This window comes from Diadema antillarum, unplaced genomic scaffold (assembly GCF_040938485.1).
Source record: "Diadema antillarum isolate AM-2024a unplaced genomic scaffold, OU_Dant_1.0 scf00000020, whole genome shotgun sequence".
In the NCBI taxonomy this organism is placed as follows: domain Eukaryota; kingdom Metazoa; phylum Echinodermata; class Echinoidea; order Diadematoida; family Diadematidae; genus Diadema; species Diadema antillarum.
In genome coordinates, this window is record NW_027270909.1 from 1,755,261 (window position 1) to 1,780,139 (window position 24,879).

Here is a 24,879-nt window from a genome sequence, read left to right on the forward strand (position 1 = left end):
ATCAACAGCAAACTTTCGTTCACACCTCGTTCATAATTTACACTATTCAGTATGTAACAGATTTTCAGCACAGAAAAAGCATGTCCATGATCAAGGATCAAACAGTACAGTGCACTCCTGCTTTAACGAGCATGGTTATAACAAAATTCCAGATAAAACAAAGTAAAAAAAATTATCCACTCTATGTATTTTATTGTTTTTTTTTTTTTTTGTTATAACGAAATTTCAATATAAAGAAAGAAAACTGCTAGTCCCGAGAAGTTCATTATAACGGGAGTCCTCTTTGGGTGCGTTTATCAACTCTTTTTCTCGGCAGAAACAGGTTTTCCAAACAGCTTTCAAGGAATTTTTACGAGTTGATAAATGCAAAGCTGTTTTGAAAGCCCTTTCGGAAAGCCTTTTCGAAAGGCGCAAATTTATGGCTTTCCAAACAGGTTTCCTAAACAGCTGTCCTAAACAGGTTTTCAGAAACCTGTTTGTAAAAGCCTTTTGAAGTTGATAAACGCAAAGCTGTTTTGAAACGGCTTTGTAGTACTGTACTGCAGTTACGAACAATGCACGCCTTATATGACCTCTTCACCTCAGGTCGAATTGCGCAATGCAGCTGTGCAGTGACAGGCCAGTTATCATGTTCGCAAAGAGTTGATAAAAGCAACTATTTTGGAAGCCGTTTCTAAAGGGCTTTGAAAACGGCTTTCGAAAGGGCTTTGGAAACGGTTTTTGAAAGACGGCTTTTGAAAGCCGTTTAAACAGGGGAAAGTTGATAAACGCAGCCTTTAATAAACAGTGATCACTTATCCAGTTGAAACACATGATGCATTTCTTATTGAAACTTACAAATGACTTTTCTGATCTTTTCTGATTCACTATTTCAGTAATCAATTTCACTATTCAATAAATGTACTTAACTTATATCACAAAAACATCTTCCAGCATCTACAAGACCAAACATTCTGAAGCTTTTGTAAATTTCCATAGGAGGATATGGTTGAAAGAGAGTGAACATAATACTTGAACTATACTATAAGGAATGATGCATTGTTCAATACCGAGTCATTATTCATCGAAAGATAGATCTTCTTTAAAAGGAAGTACATGTATTGCAGTAAGGACACCGTACTGTGTGTAGACTGTATATGTATTGTCCAATATTTGGCACCATTATATTTTGAACTTAGAAGCATAAAAGTCTATTCCCTAAACAATCTTTAATCTAAACAGTATTTATGGAAATGCAAGAAACATTACCAAAAATATTGTCAAAAATATGCATCAAATTGAGAACTTAAGGGATCTATTACACGTACAAGTGTATTACTTTCATACTTGTGTGCTTGTGTGTTTATGTGTGTATGTGTGTATGTTATGACTGATATAAAATGGAAAGTGATTGTTGATGGAATTGATTTTTTTTGGGTTCCCATTGAGCTAATACAACAAGCCTATAAACAGTAGACAACCTTGAACTCTTCGTTCCTTCTCAGCTAGAAAGGTCTCTGCTTTTCTACTAAAAGTAAATTTTGTTAACATGAAATTGACTTCATGAATGAGGCAACGTTTTAAAAAAGTGTAAACACTAAAGTGAATTTGCTGAGTTATACAGAACAATAAAAATTCTTATCAGAATGAAATCATGTAATTACTGTAAAAGTGGTTTCTTTCGCGTACAGAAACTTTCGCGGTTTCCATCGGTGCGGACTTTTTTGCGTGTGTTTAAATTCGCGGTCGGTAATGATAGCATTGTACAAGCGACGAGTTCAAAACATTTTCACGTGATGTTAAATTCGCGGTTCAACCTCAAAGCGCGAAAAGTGCGAAAATAAAACCACCGCGAAAGAAACCACTTTTACAGTAAGCTGCATCATTTTCCATGGTAAAATCATGGCATAAAATTACACAGTCATAACATACAATCACCTCATAAAATAAAAGTTCCATACCCATAATACAATAATTCTAATGTTCCACCTTAAACCCATACAGTCAGTAATCTTTTTCAGTAACTAAAAGGCATATAATATTTTTCATGGCGCCAAAGACACGTCATATCAGCGTGGGTCTGCAAGGTGCAAGATCAGCATCTGTACCCAGCGTCATCTTGAATTGTACTCAAAACACATCATGTCAGCAGGCGTTTGTAAGGCACAAGATCAGCATCTGTACGAAGCATCATGTTTTGAGTGTGGCGCAAAACAGGTCATCAGCTTTAGTCTGCGTGGTGCAAGATCAGCATCTCTACCTAGCGTCTTCTTGAACGGTGCTCAGAACACGTCATATCAGTGAGTGTCTGCGAGGTACTAGACCGGCTTCTGAAGCTAACGTCACCTTGAATGGCTGCGGATGATTTTTGAGAGATGTGCGATATCAGGAGCTGCCATCCCGCAGCAGCCCCCAATGTACCTCGCCCCTGCCTCAATCCATTCTGGTACCATGGTATCTATCTCGAAGACTGTAGCTTTACCACATAAACTATCAAAGAAAAAATGGCAGAGAGAAGGAGCAGGATGAAATCAAATCCTGCCATTCATCACAGCAGAGACAAAAGTGATTTAGTGAAAATGAACAAGACATCAAAATAGACACTCATAATGCTAAAACTCGAACGCTGTTTAACCCTTACAGACCTAAAAGTATGACCAACACATGCAACAGAACTGAAACTTTTAGAGAGAAGTGCTGAGAGGTTTATGAACTGAAATGGAGATTTGATGATGATCTTTAACATACATGTACTTGGTAGAATGATGTGAGAATCATTCCACACACCAGGGATGTTTGTATAACTTGGATTAATGATGCTGCTTCTTCATCTCAAAAATTGAACCTATTGACCGGCTACGCAACACAATGCTTGACTAAGCCTAAAGCTCTGAATAATTGAATATATCTGGTTATGACATTTTCAGTGTATATTTTGAATGCAGTATGATAAAAATTTGTTTTAGATATTATAACCCTACACTGTAGGTGATAACTTATTTGCAGCAACTACAGGCAATACTTAAAAAAGCATGTCTTGCACATCTATACCTCAATGCCATTATGTCCATCAAATTTGATTTCAATTGCTTAAAATTGTGGAAGTAGTTCACTCCACAGGATTTTCAAAAAGAAATGCACTTTCCATGGTAATGCCTTGGTGGGTACAAACCCAAGGAGTGTCTTGCATAACTACACCTACAGAACATTTACCAAATTTGAAATTAATTGCTTCTTTCCGTGGAAGTAGTTCGCTTCACAAGGTCTTGGGAAAATTGTGGTTACCATGGCAACACTTCCTCCGACACACACAAAAACAAGTCTTACACATCTACACATCAATGTGATTATGTACCAAAGTTTCATATGTGACCCTGCACCACAAAACAAACAAAAAGTCGCCAGACATGGATTTTTAGTTAAGGACAGATACTAAAAGAGCAGACTTTAAGCTTTAAAATGATGTATAACTCAATTCAAATGGACTCTCCTAACCTACCTAAATATTGGAAAGAAAGCACTCACTCTGGAAAAGTGTAAACCGAGAAAAGAGGCTCTGAAGTACAAGGTCTATCTGTCTATTCAAGCGCTTTCTAATCTTTATCAAACCGTGCTAGCAGTGCAATGTATGGGACAAAAACATGATATAAACCACTGGAGCAACAACAATGAAGGGATTATCAGATTAAATTGAAATTGAGCATGCTCTATCAGCACATTCTGTCCATGATTAATGCCAACTTTCAAAGTAGTAGCGTTATCTCTTCAAAAGTTATCAGACTTGAAAGTGAAGAGTGTGCAAAGAGTTATCAAGAAATGAAAAGGAGCCTCTAAGACATACCTAATCTCACTACTTGGTACTCTACAAAAAAGGGGTTGTAGAAAAACTACTGAAAATGCACTTTCCCATTCATTTCATGATTCCAAACTTAAGAATAATGTACTAGAAGAAGGGTAGCTCTTTAAGAAAATATGAAAAACTGAATGTTGACTTGGTTGACCCGTTTCACATTTTTTGAGTCCTCACGTGAAATCAAGGGGTGTGACTTTTTGTTCGTTTTGTGATGCATAGTCACATATATAGTTTGTTATAGTTTTCATATTTAGTGTGATAAATAAAACTATAAAATTCAACAAAGTTTTACCCTATCTGTACAGTCATGTGTCTGTATTTGGCTGCATTTGTTCAGACTTTTATTAGGTTTGTCTCCAGTAATTGACCAATCAGAAAAGGTATAGATCACAACAACTCACAATACGTAAACACACATATACAAAGACACACACTACATCTTGTCTTACTTTTTGGCATCACCAGTCCACTGATCACCAGGTGAATTTGGGTAAACAATCAAAGGTTTCTCAAAGCCACATGCTGAGACGCTCTGTAGTAAACTCGTCACATTTTCTGCTGGTAGGCAGTTGGCTCCAACGGCCATTATCTGAGAATGCTTGCTGGCTAGACTAGCTGCTTCAGCAAATGTTTCTCCATGACCAATGTGAGTCTTATCCTGTTTGAAGAGAGAGAGAGCGAAAAGTATAATTCAGCCTCCTTCACTAGGAAACCACTCTAAACAAGATTATCTTCTGCTATGTTTCATAACTCCTGCCTTGATCTTTCAAACACAGGTAAATGTCGAAAGGTCCATGTGGTTACAAGACATGGAACTAATAAAATCGATTATAAATCAAAATGCCCTTGAAAGGAAATGTCCAATTCATGCCACACAAAACAAAAGGTATACGTGTAAAATGTACACCATGGTCAATACAAATTATAATAAGTTTGCAGTCTTCTTTACTTCTGTCTCCACTTCATCATTCAAAATTTGTACAGTGGAAACTCGATATAACGAGATGGTCGGGACCGAGTGATTTTCCTCGTTATAGCCGATATCTCATTATATCAGTAGGCATAAAAAAAGGCATAAAATAAAGACATTAATTTGCACATGTGGGACTACCCATCATATTTCAATCAATGCTGATAACTTGATATTGTGTGTGAGGGAATTACTCACCTTTATGGGTAAGAAGATGTTTTTCGCCAAGGAAATCCAATATCAAGAATGTGTTTCTTATTAATTGTAGATGTTTGAATTTGTAAATTTATATAGTTTGTGATTGTATCAAGATCGTCTGTGGATTGGTATGTGGTTATCGAATGGGTGTGTGTTGTGTGGAAAGCTTGAATATGGTCTGCACAATGCTGTGTGTGTATGTGACACATTCTGTATGTACATTATGACTGCGTGTGTGTGTGTGTGTGTGTGTGAAGACGGGGAATTCCCTAAGTGGAAGGCCAATCACAGCATCAGATTGCCTCACACCTGCCAAACGTCATGATGATGTCATACATATGGCCGTCCCACCACATTTTCTGCATGTATCAGTGTGCTTGCACACACACACTTCACACGTACAACATGCAGTGCTAGCTGGAGTGCACTGAAGAAAATGATTATGTGTGTACAAGACAGTTTTTGGCGCATCCAGCTTTACAATCTCGGAAGATGATATAGCACAGGCGATGTAAAGCTTTACCGAAGGCATTTTGCTTTACCTCGCTATAGCAGGTTTGATTTACTATGTTTATCTTTGTTTGGAAGTCACAAAATTTATCTCGTTATAGCAGTTATTTCGTTATAGCCGATCTCGCTATAAGAGTAGCATTTTACATAGACTTGTGTGGAAGGAAATTTGGGACCGAGAAAATTTCCTCGTTATAACCGATATCTCGTTATAGCAGTGTTCGTTATACCGAGTTTCCCCTGTATTAGTGTACCCCCTTACCTGCAAATATATCAATAAAGTGAGAAAGTGGTTATATTGCAATTACAACTGAAGGAATACTAATCAATCAAGCTAGTTATTTCTTACAACATAACAGTCTATGTATCTCACCTAGATCCCTCCCCCCCAAAAAAAAAAAAATAATAAAAATAAAATAAAATAAAACAAAACACAGCAATAGACATTAAAGGGGATGGCTAGTAACTGATCAGTGGGAATCAGTGGGAATGCTGGGGGATGATTGTTCCAATCCTTGTGGGATTCATTTAAAGAGTACATTATATATCTACTCTTGTGTGAAAATTATTTGTTTCAGAATGGTCTCATATTCAAGTAATGTGCAGTTTAATGCCTCCAGGTTAGCATGTCTGTACAGTGACGGGGCAATCATTAACATTGACCTGCACATTTCTTGAATATGAGACCATTCTGAAGCAAATAATTTTAACACAACAATAGATATATGTACTCTTAAATGAATCCCACAAGGATTGGAACAATCATCCCCAGCATTCCACTGATCAGTTACTAGCCATCCCCTTTAAACTAATAAGTGTCAGTGACTCTTTGAATCAATCTGTAACATCATATTCTTAATATTTGGGCTTTTTGACTACTTCTTTCTATCAGTTGAAGGTACTTTGCACTGAATACACTACCCTTATACTCATACACAAACCACTAACAAGACTTAGCTGGTGAGTGATATAAACATTGTGATTCTCCTACACAATCTGATTGTCTCTTCACCTTGCAAGAAAATGACATCCAGCCCTTCAGACTAGGAAACTCCTCCAGAAGGGTCAAGAGAGCCGAGGCCTCTTGGATGGATGGGATGGTCTCTATAGCAACCAAGTCAACTCCTCCCTCTACAAGTGCTCTGACTCTGGGTCTGTGCCAATTCATCAGAGTCTGCAGGGGTGACAGTGGAGGGTCTGAGAAACAGACTAAGATAGAGAAACTACATCTAGAACTACTAGAGACTATAACATCAATGACATCATTTGTGAGCTTTTGTCAAAGCTGAGAATCAACAAATATAAAATCACTATGGTTTCCATATGATTCAAATGTTATTGAATGCTCACAATCTGAGGTTATCACATATAATCACTCCCTTGGGGTTAACAGGAGTAAGATAACAGCAATACTCTAAGTTACCATAACACAAACACAAAACAAAAACTGATGCAGACAACTTTCATCAGTTGGGGAGATTGTACAATTATAGGAGATTTAGGCTTCTACCAACCTTTAGTGACTTGCTGGCTAGCTTTCGTCCACTCCTAACAAAACAAAACTGTAATGGAATTCCCTTGTACCTTCAGTCAAGGAATCTCTTTGTGAGGGGAAAAATGCTGGGTTATTTTTCCTCTCGTTGTCCTACAGACTACCAGTTCTAAATACACAAATAAGAGGGAGCTAGTTTTTGTTTTCTCTTCCATTCATGAGATACAGATTGTACTCCAGAGATATTTCAAGGAACATTTTTTCACTAATTTTGACAAAGTACATCATAGAACTTATGAAACAAAGAAATTAGGACCAAGCTTACATTTGAGGATGACATGCCATCACCACCTTTGACATGCTAAACATTGCACTGTATACAGGCAGTACATTAATATCTTTCTTGCCATTCATTAGCTATATCAAGCAGCAGGCCCTCCTTCACTTTAAATCATCTTTAATCATGGCATTCCTGAGGAACAACTCACTTCTTTTGTCATACCATCCACATATCTTCCATGGTACTCTGAAAAGTCATGCAGACATGCCCCATACGGCCCTACAGATCCTGCAATCATCGGCTTATTTCTCTCTGTATTAAAAAAAGAAAAGAAAGACAATAAGCAAAACAAAATACATCATCGAAAAAGATATGGAGCTGTAAGTCAATATGAATGTGCCTTGAGATCTATTATGACTTGCATGGATGATATCACAATATGAGTTTAATCCTAAGTGAAGTGTGCTATACTGCTATGATTTGAATAGCATAAAGTATAAGAACAATCCGTTGAATCACTGAGGTTCCCAACGTCCAACATGTACATTTTTCACTCCTCTGTAATGCTGTATTTCACTTGGCCAAAACAGAAGTGCCCAATTGTGTACCATCATATCCTCTCTACACTCTGATGCACATAGTGCATCTTAAAAGTGCTTTCAACCCTTCATTGCACTAAACAGAGCTTGTATGTACTCCAAGAGGGAGATCCATTGTTGTGTGTTCATTGTGTAAGCCATTCTATTTTCAGTCATATAGATACCCTGCAAAAGTTGAACACCATTTCAATTCTTGTACTGCCTAAATACATTCTAAAAGATTGATTGTATAAAGCAATTTTAAGGCAAAGCTGACTCTCATTTAAGTGTTTTTAAAGATCATTGGGGGGGGGGGGGGCAATGCTCATTGGAAAAACAAACACCTCCACATTCCTGAACTGTACCCTTTTACTGTGGAAGTACCCACATTTTCATCATAGTCAACATGGTTTGTTTGCCTTTTCCTTATTTGTCTTTATTTGGGACAAGGGGGAGGGTTGGTGGGGATGAATGGACTAAATATCCCATGGCATAGCAAGTGACAGTCAATTGTACACACTTTCATATCATATCATGATACTGTAATCAATTGTGTCTTTAAGTCACACCTTTGTCAGAGTTTTGTTCCCAGAATTCATCAGCTGCTTCCCTAGCAACCTGGCCAGCTAGCTTCACTAGCTTATGAAAGTCTTCTGCTCCCATGTGAGCTTCTTGTTCTAACAGATCCTTACTGACCTTGTGGAGCAGAAATGAATGAATGAATGAAAGTAGCATCATTGCAGAATGGAGAGCTGGAACTACATGTACCTGGTATATGTACATGCAGTTGCTAGAAGCAAAAATGTAGTGGCTCAAATTCACAGGGGCAGACTAAATATAAACTATTGTTTAAGGCCCTGAATTTGGACCTTAAATTTAAATATGTGACTCAAAAAGAACTCTTAATTTTGTCCATGGATTTTGATACTCTAAGATATCATATGTGACCGTGCACCTCAAAACGAACATAAAGTCGCAGACACTGATTTTGCGTGAGGACTGAAAATAAGTGAAATGGGTCAACCTAGCCGAACTTGACTTTTTCATATTTTCTGAAAGAGCGGGTCTTCTTTTACATTATGCTAAAATTTGGTATCATAAAATGGGCAGGAAAGTGTGTTTTTTAGCAGTTTATCTCGAACATTTTTGGTAGAAAAGTGTGATTAGGTGTGTCTTTAGAATCCCTTTTTCATTTCTGAAAAACCTTGTCCACACTCTTCACTTTCAACTCTAATAACTTTTGAAAGGATAGTGCTACTGCTTTGAAAGTTGGCATTAATTATGGACAGAATGTGTTAATGAGGCATGCTTAATTTCAGTTTAATCTGATAATCCCTTCATTGTTGTTACTCTGGTGGTTTACTTCCTGTTTTTTGTCCTATTCATCGCACAGCCAGCACGGTTTGGTAAAGATTAAACGCTTGAATAGACACTGTACTTTAGAGCCTCTTTTCTGAGTTCACACTTTTCCTGAGTTTGTGCTTTCTTTCCAATATTAAGATAGGTTAGGAGAGTCCATTTGATTTGAGTTATACATCATTTTAAAGCTTAAAGTCTGCTGTTTCAGAATATGGTATTAACTAAAAATTCATGTCTGTCGACTTTTTGTTTGTTTTGAGGTGCAGGGTCACATATTACAACATGAAATTAGTCAGCCCTTCCATGTAATGAAATGATAGGCTCAATCTAGCTTGCAAGTTCTTTTGAGTAAAGATGACATAAAGATAAACATATTTTTAATGAAATTTGCTATGTACTGGAGTTGAGAGAGAATATATTTGGTTAATGTGGACAAACAATAGCACTACCTTTTTATATATGAACAAAATAGCCCAAAGGGAAAGAAAAATCTAAGTCATCATAAAAAAAAAAAAAATGGTGACGACATTGCCACAATTTAGTTCTTCATCCCTCACAGATCCCAAGATAATAATAATAATGATAATAATGATAATAACAATAATAATAATAATAAAAATTTGATAATAGTAATAGCAGATCCAAATAATAAATAATAATAAAGGACATTTATATTGCGCAGCTTCTAGCATGTAATAATACTCTACTGCACATTGCAAAGTTAATCATCATGACATACATAATTCACAAATAGAATGCATTGTTCAGAAGATTAGATATCAGGCTTTAAGGATTTTCCAATACAAAATTAAATAGTCTTTCAAAGGAAGAATAATCTGTCTTTTTGCTGGTTGAAATATAATTGTCTGAGTCATCATGAATGATGGGTGACTAGTATAATGGTGATTCACTGCATTTTTATGTCACCATTTTACCTGTTTAAAAAACATTCAAAGGTATAAAAAAAAAGAAACAAAAGATTAGACAGGAGCTTTAACAATAAACAATTTTCTGATATTCACCTGATATGTGGCTGTCAAAATGATGTCTGCACCATGCTCTAGAAAACTGTGACATAACAAAAGAGTTGATTAGACAAAATGTGAAAAATTCAGAGCCTATTTTGAGATAAAGATACATCATATAAATCTAGCAAATAATCCAAAGCATAAAACACATTTGTATGATAATTTACAAAATGGCAAAAATCATTGTAATCTATTATCTACTACCAGTAATTAATTTTCCATCAATCATGTGAAGGCATTCAGACAAAAGTTGACACAGAGGATTTTATAAGATATTTACCTCAGGTGAGCTTTCTTGAGGATATCAGGGTCGGTCAACAACGACCTACTTGTCCAGAGTGGGTCATCCTGAAATAAAATGTAAAATTATGAATGATTAAATTAATAGAATTCATTAATTCATGTACCAACGTCTGTGCTGTGGCCTGTGGATATGAACTTACTATTATCAAGTAGAACCTGCATGTATATGACTTAATGATTCATAGGATTTAAATTTAGTATGAACCAGGGTTGTCCATGAATATATAACATAATGATGAACAATATTTCCTATAGACACGTCACTGTCAGTTAATTCTACTTCTAGTTCTAGGTGTATTACATCGGATTGATTTCCGTGCTACAAGTATTAACTGCTAGATAGTGCTAGCTAGTGCAGCTCGCTCGCAGTGCTATCTCAGCACTAGCACTCGCATCGAACTTGACAAAAATGATACAGAAACAGAATTATACAGCATTGACCTTGTCCCCCATCCCGCAGCGCAGGCAAGCATCCCCCCCCCCCCCTCCCCACCCTGAAAAAACTTTTCGCAGCCCATGGCCTGAAATACGGCATCGTGCACGTACCAGAGTGAACCAACGGAGATTCACACCGGACATGCGGGGAAGCGCTGGGGACATGACGGGGGTGTGGCACCCTCGAAAGAGGCATTTATACTGTAGTGTTGGCCTGCCGCAAAACGGTCACAGCTTGACTTGATAAGCTCCGTGATGCATGGAAAGTTTTCACGTCTTACCCAATCAAGAGGGTATCCTATCCGCTCGAGCTCAGTGCTGAGCCCACCATCTATAACCTTCATCTTAGGTATTCGCGGCACTTTTGTAGGCAAAAATAGGCGCCGAGGCCTGTGTAAAAGTTCTTTGGGCCTGTGTTGTATTGCGAACCCTATTGCGATATGGTGGTGGCAAGAAAAAAAAAAGAAGAAAAAAAAAATCCCCGACGATATTCAGTCTCTTTTGCCCATCTGACCGCTCAATTAATTTCTTCACTTGCAACTGAACCATGGCGTAAAAAAGCAATTAGAAGGGCATAATTATTGATGGGAAGATCTTTACTAGTAGTCTACACTTGTTTTGTTTTTTCGTTAAATTTTTGTTTTGCAGATACCATACTGAATTACAACCATTCAATCATATCGCAGATCGGCGCGTGGATCAACATTGAACACATGTTTCTGTGATACACCTGTAATGTCAATCGTCCACGATGCGCTTTCTACATAACTTTCACCCTCCTCCTCGACACTTCCACCCAAGGTTTCCAGTCAATGATGGCCAGTATCCTCAAGGGCCACGGGATTTTCTAAGGCCTCCAGATCCAGGTCACCATTTTCATGCGTCCCCTCCAAGGCACATCATCGGGCCTCGAGGAAGCATGCCGCCGCAACAACAGCAGCCTCCTTACGGGGGACCGCCATCGCATTGTCGGGGACCGAGCCCGGGCATACATCATGGGCAACCGCTACGAACGAGAGGTGCCGGTGCCCGCGGTGGATCTTGTGGAGGCGCTCCACCAAATATAATATACCACCACCACCAGAACTATAATAATCAGCCATTGCACATGAACGGGCCACGATTTCCCCATGGTGGTCCACTGCATGGAGAACATGACGGCATTCAGAGACGTCAGAGATTTGAAGGACCCAACCGCCCTCATAATCAGCAGCATCCTTTTCCTAAATCTCAAGTTCAGAAGAAGCAGGTGAGCTGAGTTCAATAGTCTAAAAAAGGAAACCCAAACCAAAATCTGGATTGAGTGAAAGCAGCAATATCGTACAGTAGAGTATACTAGAACACGTCAGTGAAAGTTTGGGAAAACTCTGACAATTCAATAATTTGTTCACCATGGATTTTTAAAATTTTATATTTTGGGTGCCGTCATCTCTGGATATGACGCCGGGGCGGATAGGGTCACTTCTAGTACACACTACTTTACTTAGACTAGTCTATGTCTTATGAAGTGATCAGTTATGGGCAACAACTAGATTCCACAAAATTTCATTTTTCATGAAAGATACATATTCCAGTGACTTGTTATTGACATTGTATTATTCCTCCTGCTTTCCTCTGAAAGAGTTTAAGTCAAGTGCCATTTCACCATGCGGCTAGAAAAGTAAAAAGACATTTTCTTTGTATTGTATTGTGTGTGAATGATGTCATGAAGTGTACACTAAATACAATTACTAGTCTCCTTATTCAGTAAATACTAAATGATGGCACCAAAACTTTTATAAATTTTTTTTTAATAGGTTTTTCAATTTTTAAATTTTTACTGATGTTTTCTATCAAAGGGGAAATCCAGTCCAAATATTAAGTTTAATAGTCTGATAAGAAAGAGTAAAGTATTACAAGTTCAGCAGTGAAAATTGTGTGAAAAGTATAAGGAAGTTAGGACATTTTTGAAGTTTTGCTTATTTATCATGAAACAGTTCTTGAACAGTCAATATGAATGCAAATAGCAAAGGGAGCATGTCATCCCCTCACAACTTGCCTTGTAGTTTGTACGTAAGATTTTGAAATTTCCAGTTTTTCATTCAACCATTTAAGCAATTTTGCCCGAGGCTTAAATCCTGGTACTGTAGTTATGGGTAAACTCAACCTAGCGGGTAAAGTCGGCCCCCAGCGCGCGCAGTACAAGTAGTTGTACTGCGCGCGCTGGGGGCCGACTTTATCCGCTAGGCCGAGTTTACCCATAGCTACGGTATATCTAACTGATTACTATTCTGAAGTTATTCTAATAACATCATATTTCAGAATTCAATGACAGAAACATTGAATTTTCTTCATTTTTTTCACATGATCAATGGAAAATTGTGAGGTTCTGACATGGGTAGCTAACTCATATGCACATGTGTACTCTCTGTACAAGAACTGTTTAGCAGAAATTAGTCTACTAAGTTCCTATTTCTATGGCTTTGTTGATGGAGGAACATTCTGAAAAGCTACAATCACAAAGGTTTGCACAAATGATGCGTTCGTATGAATGTCACTATTCGTACAAATTCTGGAGTTCTTTCGGCCGCCTTATGAAGAGAGGGTTTCATACGAAGTTCAAAAGATCTTGGACAAGACCATCTCCCAGGCTACAAACACGAATGATCTACATATAAGTGCGGTCCACAAATGCTGGTTTCGTACGGCCTTCTTAAGAAGATCTTATGAAATTGTCTAAAAATCATACATACAAACTGTGCAGCGTTCGTAGCAGTTCTTGATGGTATTTGTGACTGAGCCAAAACATGTTAATGCTGGATTTCTAATGTGATGGCCCAATACTACCATCTAGACTTTTCCCACCCCACACAGAATGGCAAGCAGAAGACGACCAAAGAGCCAAAAGAAGTTGACTACTCCCATTACTGTGATGTCTGTGACAGAGGCTTCAAATCTGAAGAGCAGTTTCAGGCCCATGTGGCAGAACATGTCCAAGTATGTAACTCACTTTCTCTTCCAGGATAAACTCTTCTTCCTAGGAGATGTACTTACAAATGATTTTAAAAAACAATAGTTTGTGAGAGACTGCTTGAGAGAGAGAGAGAGAGAGAGAGAGAGAGAGAGAGAGAGGGGGGGGAGGTAGAGTTGTACAGTTAGAACAGATCAATACATGTAAATTGATTTGATTCATGATAAGACTTTAACTTCAAAAAGAAAATTTAAAAACAAATATATGCAGATATGTGTATATTCACATCTACCATATTCATGGATTGTAGCATTCTTGTCTCAAGTGTGTTTGAATGAGAGTCTGCCTTTAAAAGTGGCTGGATGCGACAATTTTCATCATGAAACAGGATTTCACAGGTCTAGAATTGGATGTTAGAGGGGCTTTACTGATATGAATACAAATTTACAACTGTCAGTTAATATTACAGATATGATTTTACAACTAAAAGTTTACATGGCTTTAAGGTTAATTACAATTTTAAAAGCCTACATCAAGGCGGAGAACATATTGAGATTATAATTGCAAATGCAAAGACATAAAACTTTCACACTTCACAACAAATTTCTGTCAGATTAAACAAACCTCACTGTTGTGTTGCTTGATTTACCCATCTTTTATCATCGTTTCATCAACATATTGTTACAGTGCAAGGCAAAAGACTGCAGATTTTTCGGTCACCCCAAGGTTGTGAAGGTACACTTCAAAATGCAGCATGGTCCTGGTGCTAAGACTGTCAAGTGGTTGGATACACCAGAAGATATCAAGAAATGGAGAGAAGATAGAAAAAGGTATACATTACATCTTGTTCATTCCTTTGTAATTATGAGAATATAAAGATCATCATCTCGCCTTCTGCAATGTAATGCAACCAAATGTCTTTTTAAAGACATTTCTTTTTTTATGTCTATTACGTATGCTAATTTTAGTACTTCATTATTGCTGAAGTATATTATGTAATGTAAATTATTGTAGAGTTTTTGTAGTTACGTTGAATATAAGATTATGTTTTGGGAGTAATATATGTATGGTGCTTAGAAACTGTATTAAGCACTATATAAATGTTAATTATTAATATTATTATCATTATTATTATTATTATTATTATTATTGTTATTATTATTTTCATTATTATTATAATGTTCTTCCACAGAGATTATTATTATTTTCATTATCATTATTATTATTATTATTATTATTATTATTATTATTATTATTATTATTATTATTATTATTATTAAAGAGGAGTAAAAATGGGTATGTACAAGCAGACCTCAAAAATTCGTACTGGTACAGTAACTGTGTGCTTTAGTATGCATAACATCCAAACACAATGACCAAAATAATTTTCTGTTTGCATACAGATTATGAGGTGTGACTCAGTGTCATGATAGAGTCAAGTTGGTTGAATTATTCCATTCTCCCAAGAGTTTGATAGTATTCATTCATTTTAGGAATTAGTATAGCTTATGATGTCTTTGATCTCACTGTCAATGTCCAAAAAGCTTGTAAATATGATTCTTTTTTGTTTTCATTTTCCATCTGACAAGATGGCTGGATAGCTCATATTCAGCTGGTTTTCCAAATGGTCCAGTTTTGAGTACATGGGATGGACCACTTCCCCAGGTTAAGCACCCTGCTCTTTGCAATGAATGAATGAAGCAGGATCCTTAGTTTACGTACATGAGTTCTGACTCTGTAATACACGGGACCTCCTTTTATGTCCTATCCAAGGGACAGAGATTTTAGCCTCTGCTAATGACAGGGGATGGCATGATATCTCACAACATTGCTTAGTAAGACTCACTTGGAGTAATAAATCATGTAAGATGTCCTTGCGTTACTGCATGTTTAATTTAAATGATTTTTTTTCCCCTCTCCACAAGGAATTTTCCAACAGCTGCCAACATTGCTAGAAAGCGAGAACAAGAGGAAGAGAAGAGGGCGCGAGGTGATGTCTTGGAGACAAAAGAGTTTGGGTGAGCCACAAAAATGAATTTCATTTTGGACTGATTCCTGCATGTATGTTTGTTGACAAATCCACTAGAAAACAAAGGTCTGAATTGCCATGTGCAGGGACGGGCAAATTCTTAGATTTCAGGGTACCACCAGTACACCTTCCTGACTCACTCTATTTTAGATGCATTGTGGGATGACTCGGTAGCAGGGTTGGATCTGGTATGGACTGCATCTCGCTTGCCAGACCAGAGCTTGAACAGCATTCATAAATGTAAACAACAATGCTTTCTTAATTGTCTATTAGCAGTAAACCAAAATGACATGGAAGAATACTTTGTGGGGCTAGTCAAATATCAGTCAATGGTTTGATAAATGTGATTGCATGATTGCAGATTGTAATACATGTTCTCTCATTAGCAGATCATTCTTGTAGAAGTTTTCCTGTGGAAGAATTCTTTGGTTTCAAGAAATAGTATCTGACGGAAGCCATATGTGATAAATTAGGGCACGCAATTGGATAAGTACTGTACTGCAAGCATGAGATTGCAAAGATATTGAGATGCATATAGTTACTATGTACCTCGGCCAAGAAAGGAAAACATTAAGTGATCATCAACGTTGGTTTGTCTGTTTGCAAAATTACTCACAAAGTTGAGAACAGATTTGAATGAAACTTGCAGGAAATGTTGATAATGACACAAAGAACAGATTATTAGATTTTAGTAGTGATCCGGGAATTCTTTATGGGTTTCTGAAGGATTTTTTTGTCTTTTGGCATATACGCTATTACTAATGGTCAATGAACTTTGGAGTTCGAGCTGGGTGAACTGGAGGTTTACATATGTACATGATGATAAGCAAAAAGCTTCTATATTTGGAAATTGTATGGGTGTATGGGTGGAAATGAGTTGCCAGCTTGGCAGAAGTCTGTGCTCACCGAGTCTTGTGTTGTTTTGCATCTTGTCCAGCTTGGTGGTGATGCTGTGTAATTTATCCTCCATGAAAAACTCGAAGTTGATTTACTTTCAATGACTTACAGTTGTACCTACAACTGAATGTGATAGAACAGATGATGATTTTTATTGTTAGAAATATTCAGAATGTTCTTAAGTCAGAATTATAAAAGCTATTTTTGGAGGTTATAAGTCCCTCCAGTTTGTAAGTTGGAAATGGAATCTCCCATATTATTTCAACCCCTCAAATGCTTGACAATGTCTGATTCTGTTCAGCAAAATGAAGAGGGGACAAGGACAGAGGGGTCGAGGTCAGAGGGGTCGAGGTCAGAGGGGTCGAGGAAGGGGCAGAGGTCAACATTGGGGTCAGAGGCAACATACTGGACAGGTCAGCTCTGAGGTAATGTGAAAAAATCCAACAACAACTTTGAGACTAGAGTACAGATGAACTGTCAACAAGAAGCATATACACACATTAACAACAACAACTAGCAAGGGCAAGTTGAGAAGTTGGCAAAGGAGGAGGAGGAGGAGGAAGCTTTAAGGAACTTATCAGATATAGACATTATTGTTATTAACTCTTTATGTGCCATGGTGGAAACCCCCTGTGTGCCACGTTATTCTGAGACACGAAGGTAGTCATGCTTTGAGAAAGAATTCTGTTTTTCCAATTTGTATAGCTTCTACAAATTTCTGTTAAGGTGGACATAATAGTGAGCAAAGTTAAAGAGGAATGCCAAACTTTGCTTCGATATAAATTGTATGACAAATCTATTTTCAATTTTTCTTTTGAAGGACCAGTTGCTACATTACTGTAAAGGCATGACTTTTGCACATAAAACCGTGACAGAAACTTAGAATGTACACACAAATCTAGTTGGGAATACCACTTGATAGTCAATCACCACATAGAATGCAAGCCGTATGTGAGAGGAACAAAAGCGCAAGAAACGCTTTCATTGTACCGAGGGATTAGCGATTTATCGATCGGTTTTTGCGGCTTTGTGTGTTGAGCAGAATATGCGAAGTTGGCACGCCGTCGACTGAGTCGGACGTGCGAACATGGCACATAAAGAGTTAATCAAACACCACCCACCTTGATGAAACACTTTTGTCATAACTTATTGCTTCCAATTAATGCAGAATGGTAAATGCCTCGCTTACGTTCTGATGGTTTTAAAATATTTCATTGTAAATGACTCTCTTTTTTCAGATATGTTCAACATGTTTAACATCAGTGTTAAGACACAAAATTTCATGTCATAGAGTAATATTATCTGCAATGTTTTTTGTGTTTAAGTCATATCAGAAATTCAGCATAAGGAACTCATAAAGCTTCAATTATTTCAATTATTCAAGTGTTAGTGGACTAGTATTTGGGGTAGAGTCTTGTTTTCATTCCCCAAGTGCAGCTTTTGAATCATCAACCAGCAGTCTCTATTCTTATTACTACCAGGTACCCATCCAGTCCTCAAACTCAGTGGAGATGGAAGATGAGATTCCTACCAAAAAGCGGAAGATGGAGGACACGAGTCATCACACCTCATCCTTGTCTGATACCAAGACGTCCTCAGCCAGGGATGACACAGATGAGACAAGAGATGACCAGGTCAGACCTGCTGACCAGCATACCAAGGACAATGATGACCATCCGGACTGTGATCCCCTCTCACTTCTGGCCGAAAATGGTAATTTGTTGGGTCAGACTCATTCTTTCTCTGTCAGATGAAGATGACTTCTATAAAAAAACCCAAATTTGTGTGAGATGTAAGTGCGTCCAAGTACTGACTACTTGTAGGAACCTGTATACAGGAACATTTAGCCACAGAAAGAAATGTTGGTGATAACAGAAGAGCAGGACGTCCACTTGCTTTTAGCAAAGCTCTGTTTTTTGTGGAAACTTTGTAAAGAACACCTGGTACAAAAAGGGTTTTTGATGTTTGAAATCAAGTAAGTTATATTTGCTGATATCAGTCAGGTTTGACAGATTTTGAAATTAGTCAGTTTCCACCAAATACAATTATTGTTACTAGGGGCAGAGGAGAATGTGGCTTGGCATCCCCTTAAAAACTGATTATAGCAAAGAATATATCGAAAAATGTGTAGTGGAGGAGTAACTGATTTACACACACAAAAAAAAAAGTGGCCAACAAGAAGTATGGCATAAAGTGACCTGCTGCATTTACAGTATCTCAACAGTTTGTAGACCAATATGAGTTTGGATCATCCGTGCCTGTTTTCTTTTGAAATAGGCAAACACCCCAGGCAACCCACATTGTTGTCTCTAAACAACAATGTGGGTTGAACAAATGCAAACTTGATTTCGGAAATCAGACAATACATTCAAGAAGTGTGGATGTGTGTGTGTGTGTGTGTGTGTGTTTAATGGATTCTATCTGCTGCCCTCTATACATGGTACCTTTCCAGTAATTTACCTCACCTGTGAAAACACAGAAACAACAGAAGTCTTCCTCATTAATAGCCAAGTCCTGACAGATCAGTTACCCTTTTTTAACAACATGGAATTAGCTCTATGATCTTGTCAATGCCACTATATGTTTTAGTTGACCATTCTGCAGAATCTAAACATACAGAGCAGACTGTCAGCAGTGTCTCTATGAACACTGCCTGTTGTTGAAAGCCTTCATAAAATGGGTTCAAGAATGTAGCCAATAGGAAGCGCTGAAATGAGTCACGTGTGCGTTGGTTATTTTAGTCCCATTGCACTGCGTGTTATCCTATTGCCGATCGTCTGTGGGCGCGGCGGCTCCTTTGAATTGCATGCATACGCGCTGTCAGTCCTGTAAACAACTTCTAGTTCGGGCTGCCGGCTGGCCGGCCTGTCTTGTGCATAACATGTGTGGCGTACATATACTCTTATACGTACAGTACTTATATGTGCGGGATTTCCGAGTGCGACGTGCGTAAATGTTTGGGACGAACATCTTCGGACATCTTGACCCACAAAGGTATGTGAAAAATGCTGTTAGTTTTCGACCCATTTTATAAAACAAATGATGCACAGGATTATTTCGTGGCGTTAGTGGAGATGCAGCTCACTCTCGGGTATTTACAATGTCCACTAACACACTCTATCCTGTGCATCATTTGTATATCATAGGCGCATGGTAGGTATATTGCACAGTTTGTATGGATATTTTCCCCTGGTGAGATGGGTGAGATAGTGAAACCACATCAGTAAGTCCAGAATTTTTCAGACATAGCTCACTGCTAGTCTCAGTGGATACTACTCATTTCACATCATTTTGTTTGATGACTTGGAAACTCAATGTTTTAGCCAAGGCCTGATGCTAACATTTTCTTTTGGTGGCCTGACAATGAAATTGAGTGGCCCGATTTGGCCACCAAAACATATCTCATCTTAAAAAAAGTGGTGGCCCAACATCTATTTCTGGTGGCCCTACATCTTTTTTTTGGTGGCCCTGGACCACCAGGCCACTGCTTCTGTTGAGCCTTGGTTTAGCTATGGTCACAACTGCCCAAATTAGCCCGTTCAGCAACCAGGTGGTGAGTGTTTGGCCAATATCTGTCCGCACCACTGGTGTTTAGGGCATTGCTTGATTGCTGCTGAAGTTTTGCTTCTATTCTTGGATTCTGGGATACCTACCCACTGCCTCCAAAACTGTTTGATGCCCAAACTAGAATTAACCCCCTCCCCATGTGCCATGTAGACACTGACCAATTCAAGCAGTGGTCATGGAGCAATCTATAAGGCCAAAAAAGTCAAAACCACTACAGTAAAGCCTGATGAATGGTTGCTGCCCCGTCTCTGCTGGGAAATTGGTCAATCACCGTATAGACCGTTCAAAATTGGCTGGTTAAGGGCAGCGTCTGCCTGGTTTCATGCTGTGTCTTGATTTGTCTGACGACCACTGGTTGATGTAAAATTTGATATTTTTGTTTGACTGATTTTTCATGCTTGGCCAGGTAAGATGAGTTTTGCATGTTTTCAATTCCGAGGAATCAAGACATCAACTACAGGAACATTTATGGCAAGCAAAAATATTTGTGTGCTTTCATTTTCGCCCTAGTTTCTGGTTGCGCGAAATGCTACATCCGTGCATATTCATTCAGACATACATTGTACACGTACATATGGACACAAACTGAAGTAACTCACAAATTTTCCAGTCAATTAAATTCTGAGATTTGCAGGAATTCATCCACAGCTTGTTGATGTCACAACAAAAAAACGAAAAGAAACAGCCTGCAAAGAGTTATAGCATCATTCTATTAGAAGATTAATAGTAGCAGTAGTCTGTGATGTTGTCATTCACCTGGGTCAACAGAGGTCTGTTGGTGCAGTTACCAGGGCTCACCACGTGGACATTAGACACTTGAGTCCACAACTACGATGTAAGAAAGCTATTTATCAAGTGGAAGATTATGTGACTCGCTGCAACAAAAGGATCCAAGAGTCGGAGGAGGACAAGTTTCTGAAAATGACATGACATTATTCCCTTACTCTTCCACTTTAACCCTATTCCAACTGGGTGGTGTCAAATTAACCCCCCCCTCGACATTTTGTGCCACAATTCCGCAACGCGCAAAGATTTTGCCGCGTCGTTTAATGACTTTTTTTATTGAAGTCTCCCGCATATTTTGAGACCAAATTTGTGACGTTCGGGTACACTGTTCTGAAGTTATGTAATGTTTTGCATATGCATGTCAACCCCAAACTGCTTAATAAATTCATGATATCGTGTGCAAATCCAATGCAAATTGTTTTTTTTTTTGTTAAATTGATATAGATTAGATTATTTCAACTTTAAACCATTAAAATTAATCAATTCTAATGTAGATAAGCTTGAAAACGTGCCTGCAACAAATTTTGGCAAAAAAACAATAGAAAACAAAAGGTCGAAAAAACAATAAAATACATAAGAAATTAACAAAACAATAAATATAAAAAGAAATTGATTTTGCTTTCGCTATTTTTTGACAAGAAAATTGTTTGATGTGTCTTGAGGAACTCTAACACTAAAATTTAGGGATCCTTCAGTCATTTTAATGGAATTACACTGTATAGCTGAAAACATGATTTCATGCGTAAATTTGCATAATTAATTCACTAAAAATAGAAAGCCAATATTTTTCTTTTGTATGACCATGTCGTCAGTTGAGAATGATAAGGGCGTTAAGTGACCACAAAACCCATAGTGTTCGAGAAGACTTAAAGCCCTTCTCATTCTCAACAGACAATGCAATCTTGTAGTTGACATCCAGCTCTATCTTCAGGCAAAATTTTGCGGCGATCGCGTGATCGGCGGCCGAGATCTGAAGGGGGGGGGGGCCCCCCCAGAGTAAAAACTTGGTCTCAAATAACCCAGTTAGAATAGGGTTAATGTCATGTACAACATGACACATAAAAGTACTTGGTTGCGGAGATATTGGTGATTTTATTAGCGCATGTCGAGGGGTTTAAGAAATCGGCATTTCGAGAAAACCGCCTTTAAAGTTTTCCTTTCGACGCTATCATGATCAAGGGGAAGCAAGACAGTTTTCATCGTTTGACAATTGAAGGTACGCTCCAAGCAACCTCCGCGATGTTCATTCAAGCTTAGCGCCAGCGGTCTACGCACGACCAATCCGTAACCAGGATGCCACGGACTGACCAATGAGATCATTCCCTCATTGCTAGGGGCGGAGTCTAACTGCAGCGCTAAATCCAAAATCTTCAGACACATCTCTGTTCCGTCGAAAGTAGGAAAATCATGGCTCAGAAAAATGCCATTTTCTTGCTTTTCCTTTGATCATTTAGCTTCGAAATTTCGGCAGATGATAGAAGATACACTTGACTGCAAAATTATGTCAAAAACTGAAATCTGAACGTTTTAACGGATTTTCATGATCTGAGTTCAAATTCAATTTTCTCGGCTTACCCGTCAGCGACTTTAGGATCCTTTCATTGTCGCGGGTCACATATAGCTCAGAGTTCAACAGACAGTAAGAGACAGCTAAGTCTGTACAGCTCACAGTCCATCCTAGCACAAACACCCCATTAGGAGCTGATCTCCCTCGCAGAGAGTGGGTAACCCTAAATCACCTTCGCACTGGAGTCGGCCGTTTTGGCGCCAACATGCACCGATGAGGCCTGCCTCTGTCAGCAGCTTGCGTGCATAATGCTCCAGGGGGCTGTTTCATAAAGCTGATCTTAAAGTTAGAAATGACTTAAGAACGTCTGGTGATCAGTTCTTATGCTGAATTATTGAAATTATTTTAAAGTATAGCACATCAGAACTGATCACCAGTCGTTCTTTAACATCTTTATGAAACACCCTCCAGAGCAGACTGAGGACCCCATCCAGACTTGGACCTCCTGGGGACCCTCCTCCCATTGACTTGACCAAGCCAGGCCGTGACACCGTGGGATGGTTACAGCAGCTTCGTGACGCAGTCTAGCAACTGTATAGTAGTATAATCTAAAAAGTAGCTGCACCCCCCCCCCCCCCCCCCCAAAAAAAAAAAAAAAAAAAAAAAAGTTGTATTGGCACAACATGTCCAACCATAAAAGTATCCCTTACCCTATTTATGATATATATATATATATATATATATATATTTTTTTTTTTTTTTTTTTTTTTTTTTGCCTTTATATAGTTATTGAAATCATTCATCGTCTGTTATTTGGAAAAACCCTGAGACAGATTTTCACCAGATTTGGCAAGTAGCATTCCTGGGATGATGATGGTGATGATAATGATGATGATGATGATGATAATGATAAGTATATAATATTCATAATAATTATGATGATAATGATAGTAATAATAATAATAATAATAATAATAATAATAATAATAATAATAATGATTATAACAATAATAATGATAATAATAATAGTGATAATGATAATAATAAAGTAAACACATATGTATTACTGCCATTTCTAAGTACAATTGTAGCATTAAAATGAGACAATGAAATTGAATTAAAAAACATGATAAATAGGATCTTTTTTTCTTTTTCAAAGAACACCATGCCCTCCTGTGGACACCCCTAGGCTGGGCCCAAAGCAACCAAATGAACTGTTAAAAATCTTATTCTCCAGAACCATAAGTAATAAAGCTGAGTTAGTGCTATGGGTAAGTAGATTTGTGACTGCAACTTCAAGTTTGTTTGCGATTGGTCTGAGGGGCACCCTCCTCAGGATAGGGGGGGGGGGGATGTGAGCAAATCGGGGCCTAATTGTCACACTTCCAGCCTCGTCTTGAAAACTCCATGATGGATATTCAACAAACTTCGCAAGTTATATTCCCAGGGTGAGGGGGTCCTAATTTGCTCAAAAATAATGGGTACCACCACCCCCCACCCCAAATTTAGAATGTTTGAGAACGTTGTCTAATACTCTGCTAATAAGTACAATGTATATAAGTGAATGCATTTTCAAGCTTTTGCATGGATCCAGAGATGGCCCCTTTGGGGCTGGGACCAAATTGAAAGCCAGTTGTCACATTTTGATCTTCTTTTTGAAATGCATGATCAAATTTTCTACATACTTGGCAGGTGTTATTGCCAGTATGATAGAAAATGCAAATAGACAACATGCCCTCCTGGAGATCCCCAAAAGCTCCCCAGGTTTGCGATGTTCTTCTTGGGTAATAGTCTGCAAGAATGTGTGGAAGATGAATTTTCAATACAGGTGAGCACAAGACCCCCGGATCTCTTGTTTTTTGTTGTTCTTTTTTTTGCTATTGATATCTCATGTGATCATGCTGCCTTTACAATCAAACATGCTTGTACACTACCTTCAGGGGCAGATCCAGGATTTCCATAAAGAGGGGGCACCTTTGCAAAATTAAAGAGAGGGGGGTGCACGCACCCCTTCCCCATATTTTTTTCTTTTTATTTCTTTTGTTTTATCCAAAAAATAAAGGGGGGGGGGGTGCACCCGGTGCGCTCCCCCTTGATCCGTTGCTGACTTTGAAGTGTTGCATACAGAACTGTCAGCTATTTTCCTGCCATAAAATAC

At 38.2% G+C, this 24,879-nt stretch overlaps 1 protein-coding gene across 1 annotated transcript; it reads right to left on the minus strand.

Annotated features, from left to right (window-relative positions):
* Window positions 1-2,231: 2,231 nt before the first annotated feature.
* LOC139728885 (homocysteine S-methyltransferase YbgG-like) lies at window positions 2,232-11,368 on the minus strand. Its single transcript, XM_071639824.1, has 8 exons — window positions 11,267-11,368; window positions 10,528-10,595; window positions 10,242-10,287; window positions 8,430-8,556; window positions 7,491-7,594; window positions 6,523-6,684; window positions 4,282-4,490; window positions 2,232-2,469 (listed from the first exon to the last, which is right to left on the minus strand). Exons 1-8 carry the CDS (start codon window positions 11,327-11,329, stop codon window positions 2,322-2,324), a joined length of 927 nt encoding a protein of 308 aa, XP_071495925.1. The 5' UTR covers window positions 11,330-11,368; the 3' UTR covers window positions 2,232-2,321.
* Between the last annotated feature and the right edge of the window lie 13,511 nt (window positions 11,369-24,879).

Coding starts and splice junctions, on each gene's coding strand:
- LOC139728885 (XM_071639824.1), bottom strand. CDS start 11,329: ATGAAGGTTATAGATGGTGGGCTCAGCACTGAGCTCGAGCGGATAGGA. Junction 8,557..10,241: donor TTTTGACAGCCACATATCAG/GTGAATATCAGA, acceptor CTGCTCCACAAG/GTCAGTAAGGATCTGTTAGA. Junction 6,685..7,490: donor TGGATGGTATGACAAAAGAA/GTGAGTTGTTCC, acceptor TCACCCCTGCAG/ACTCTGATGAATTGGCACAG.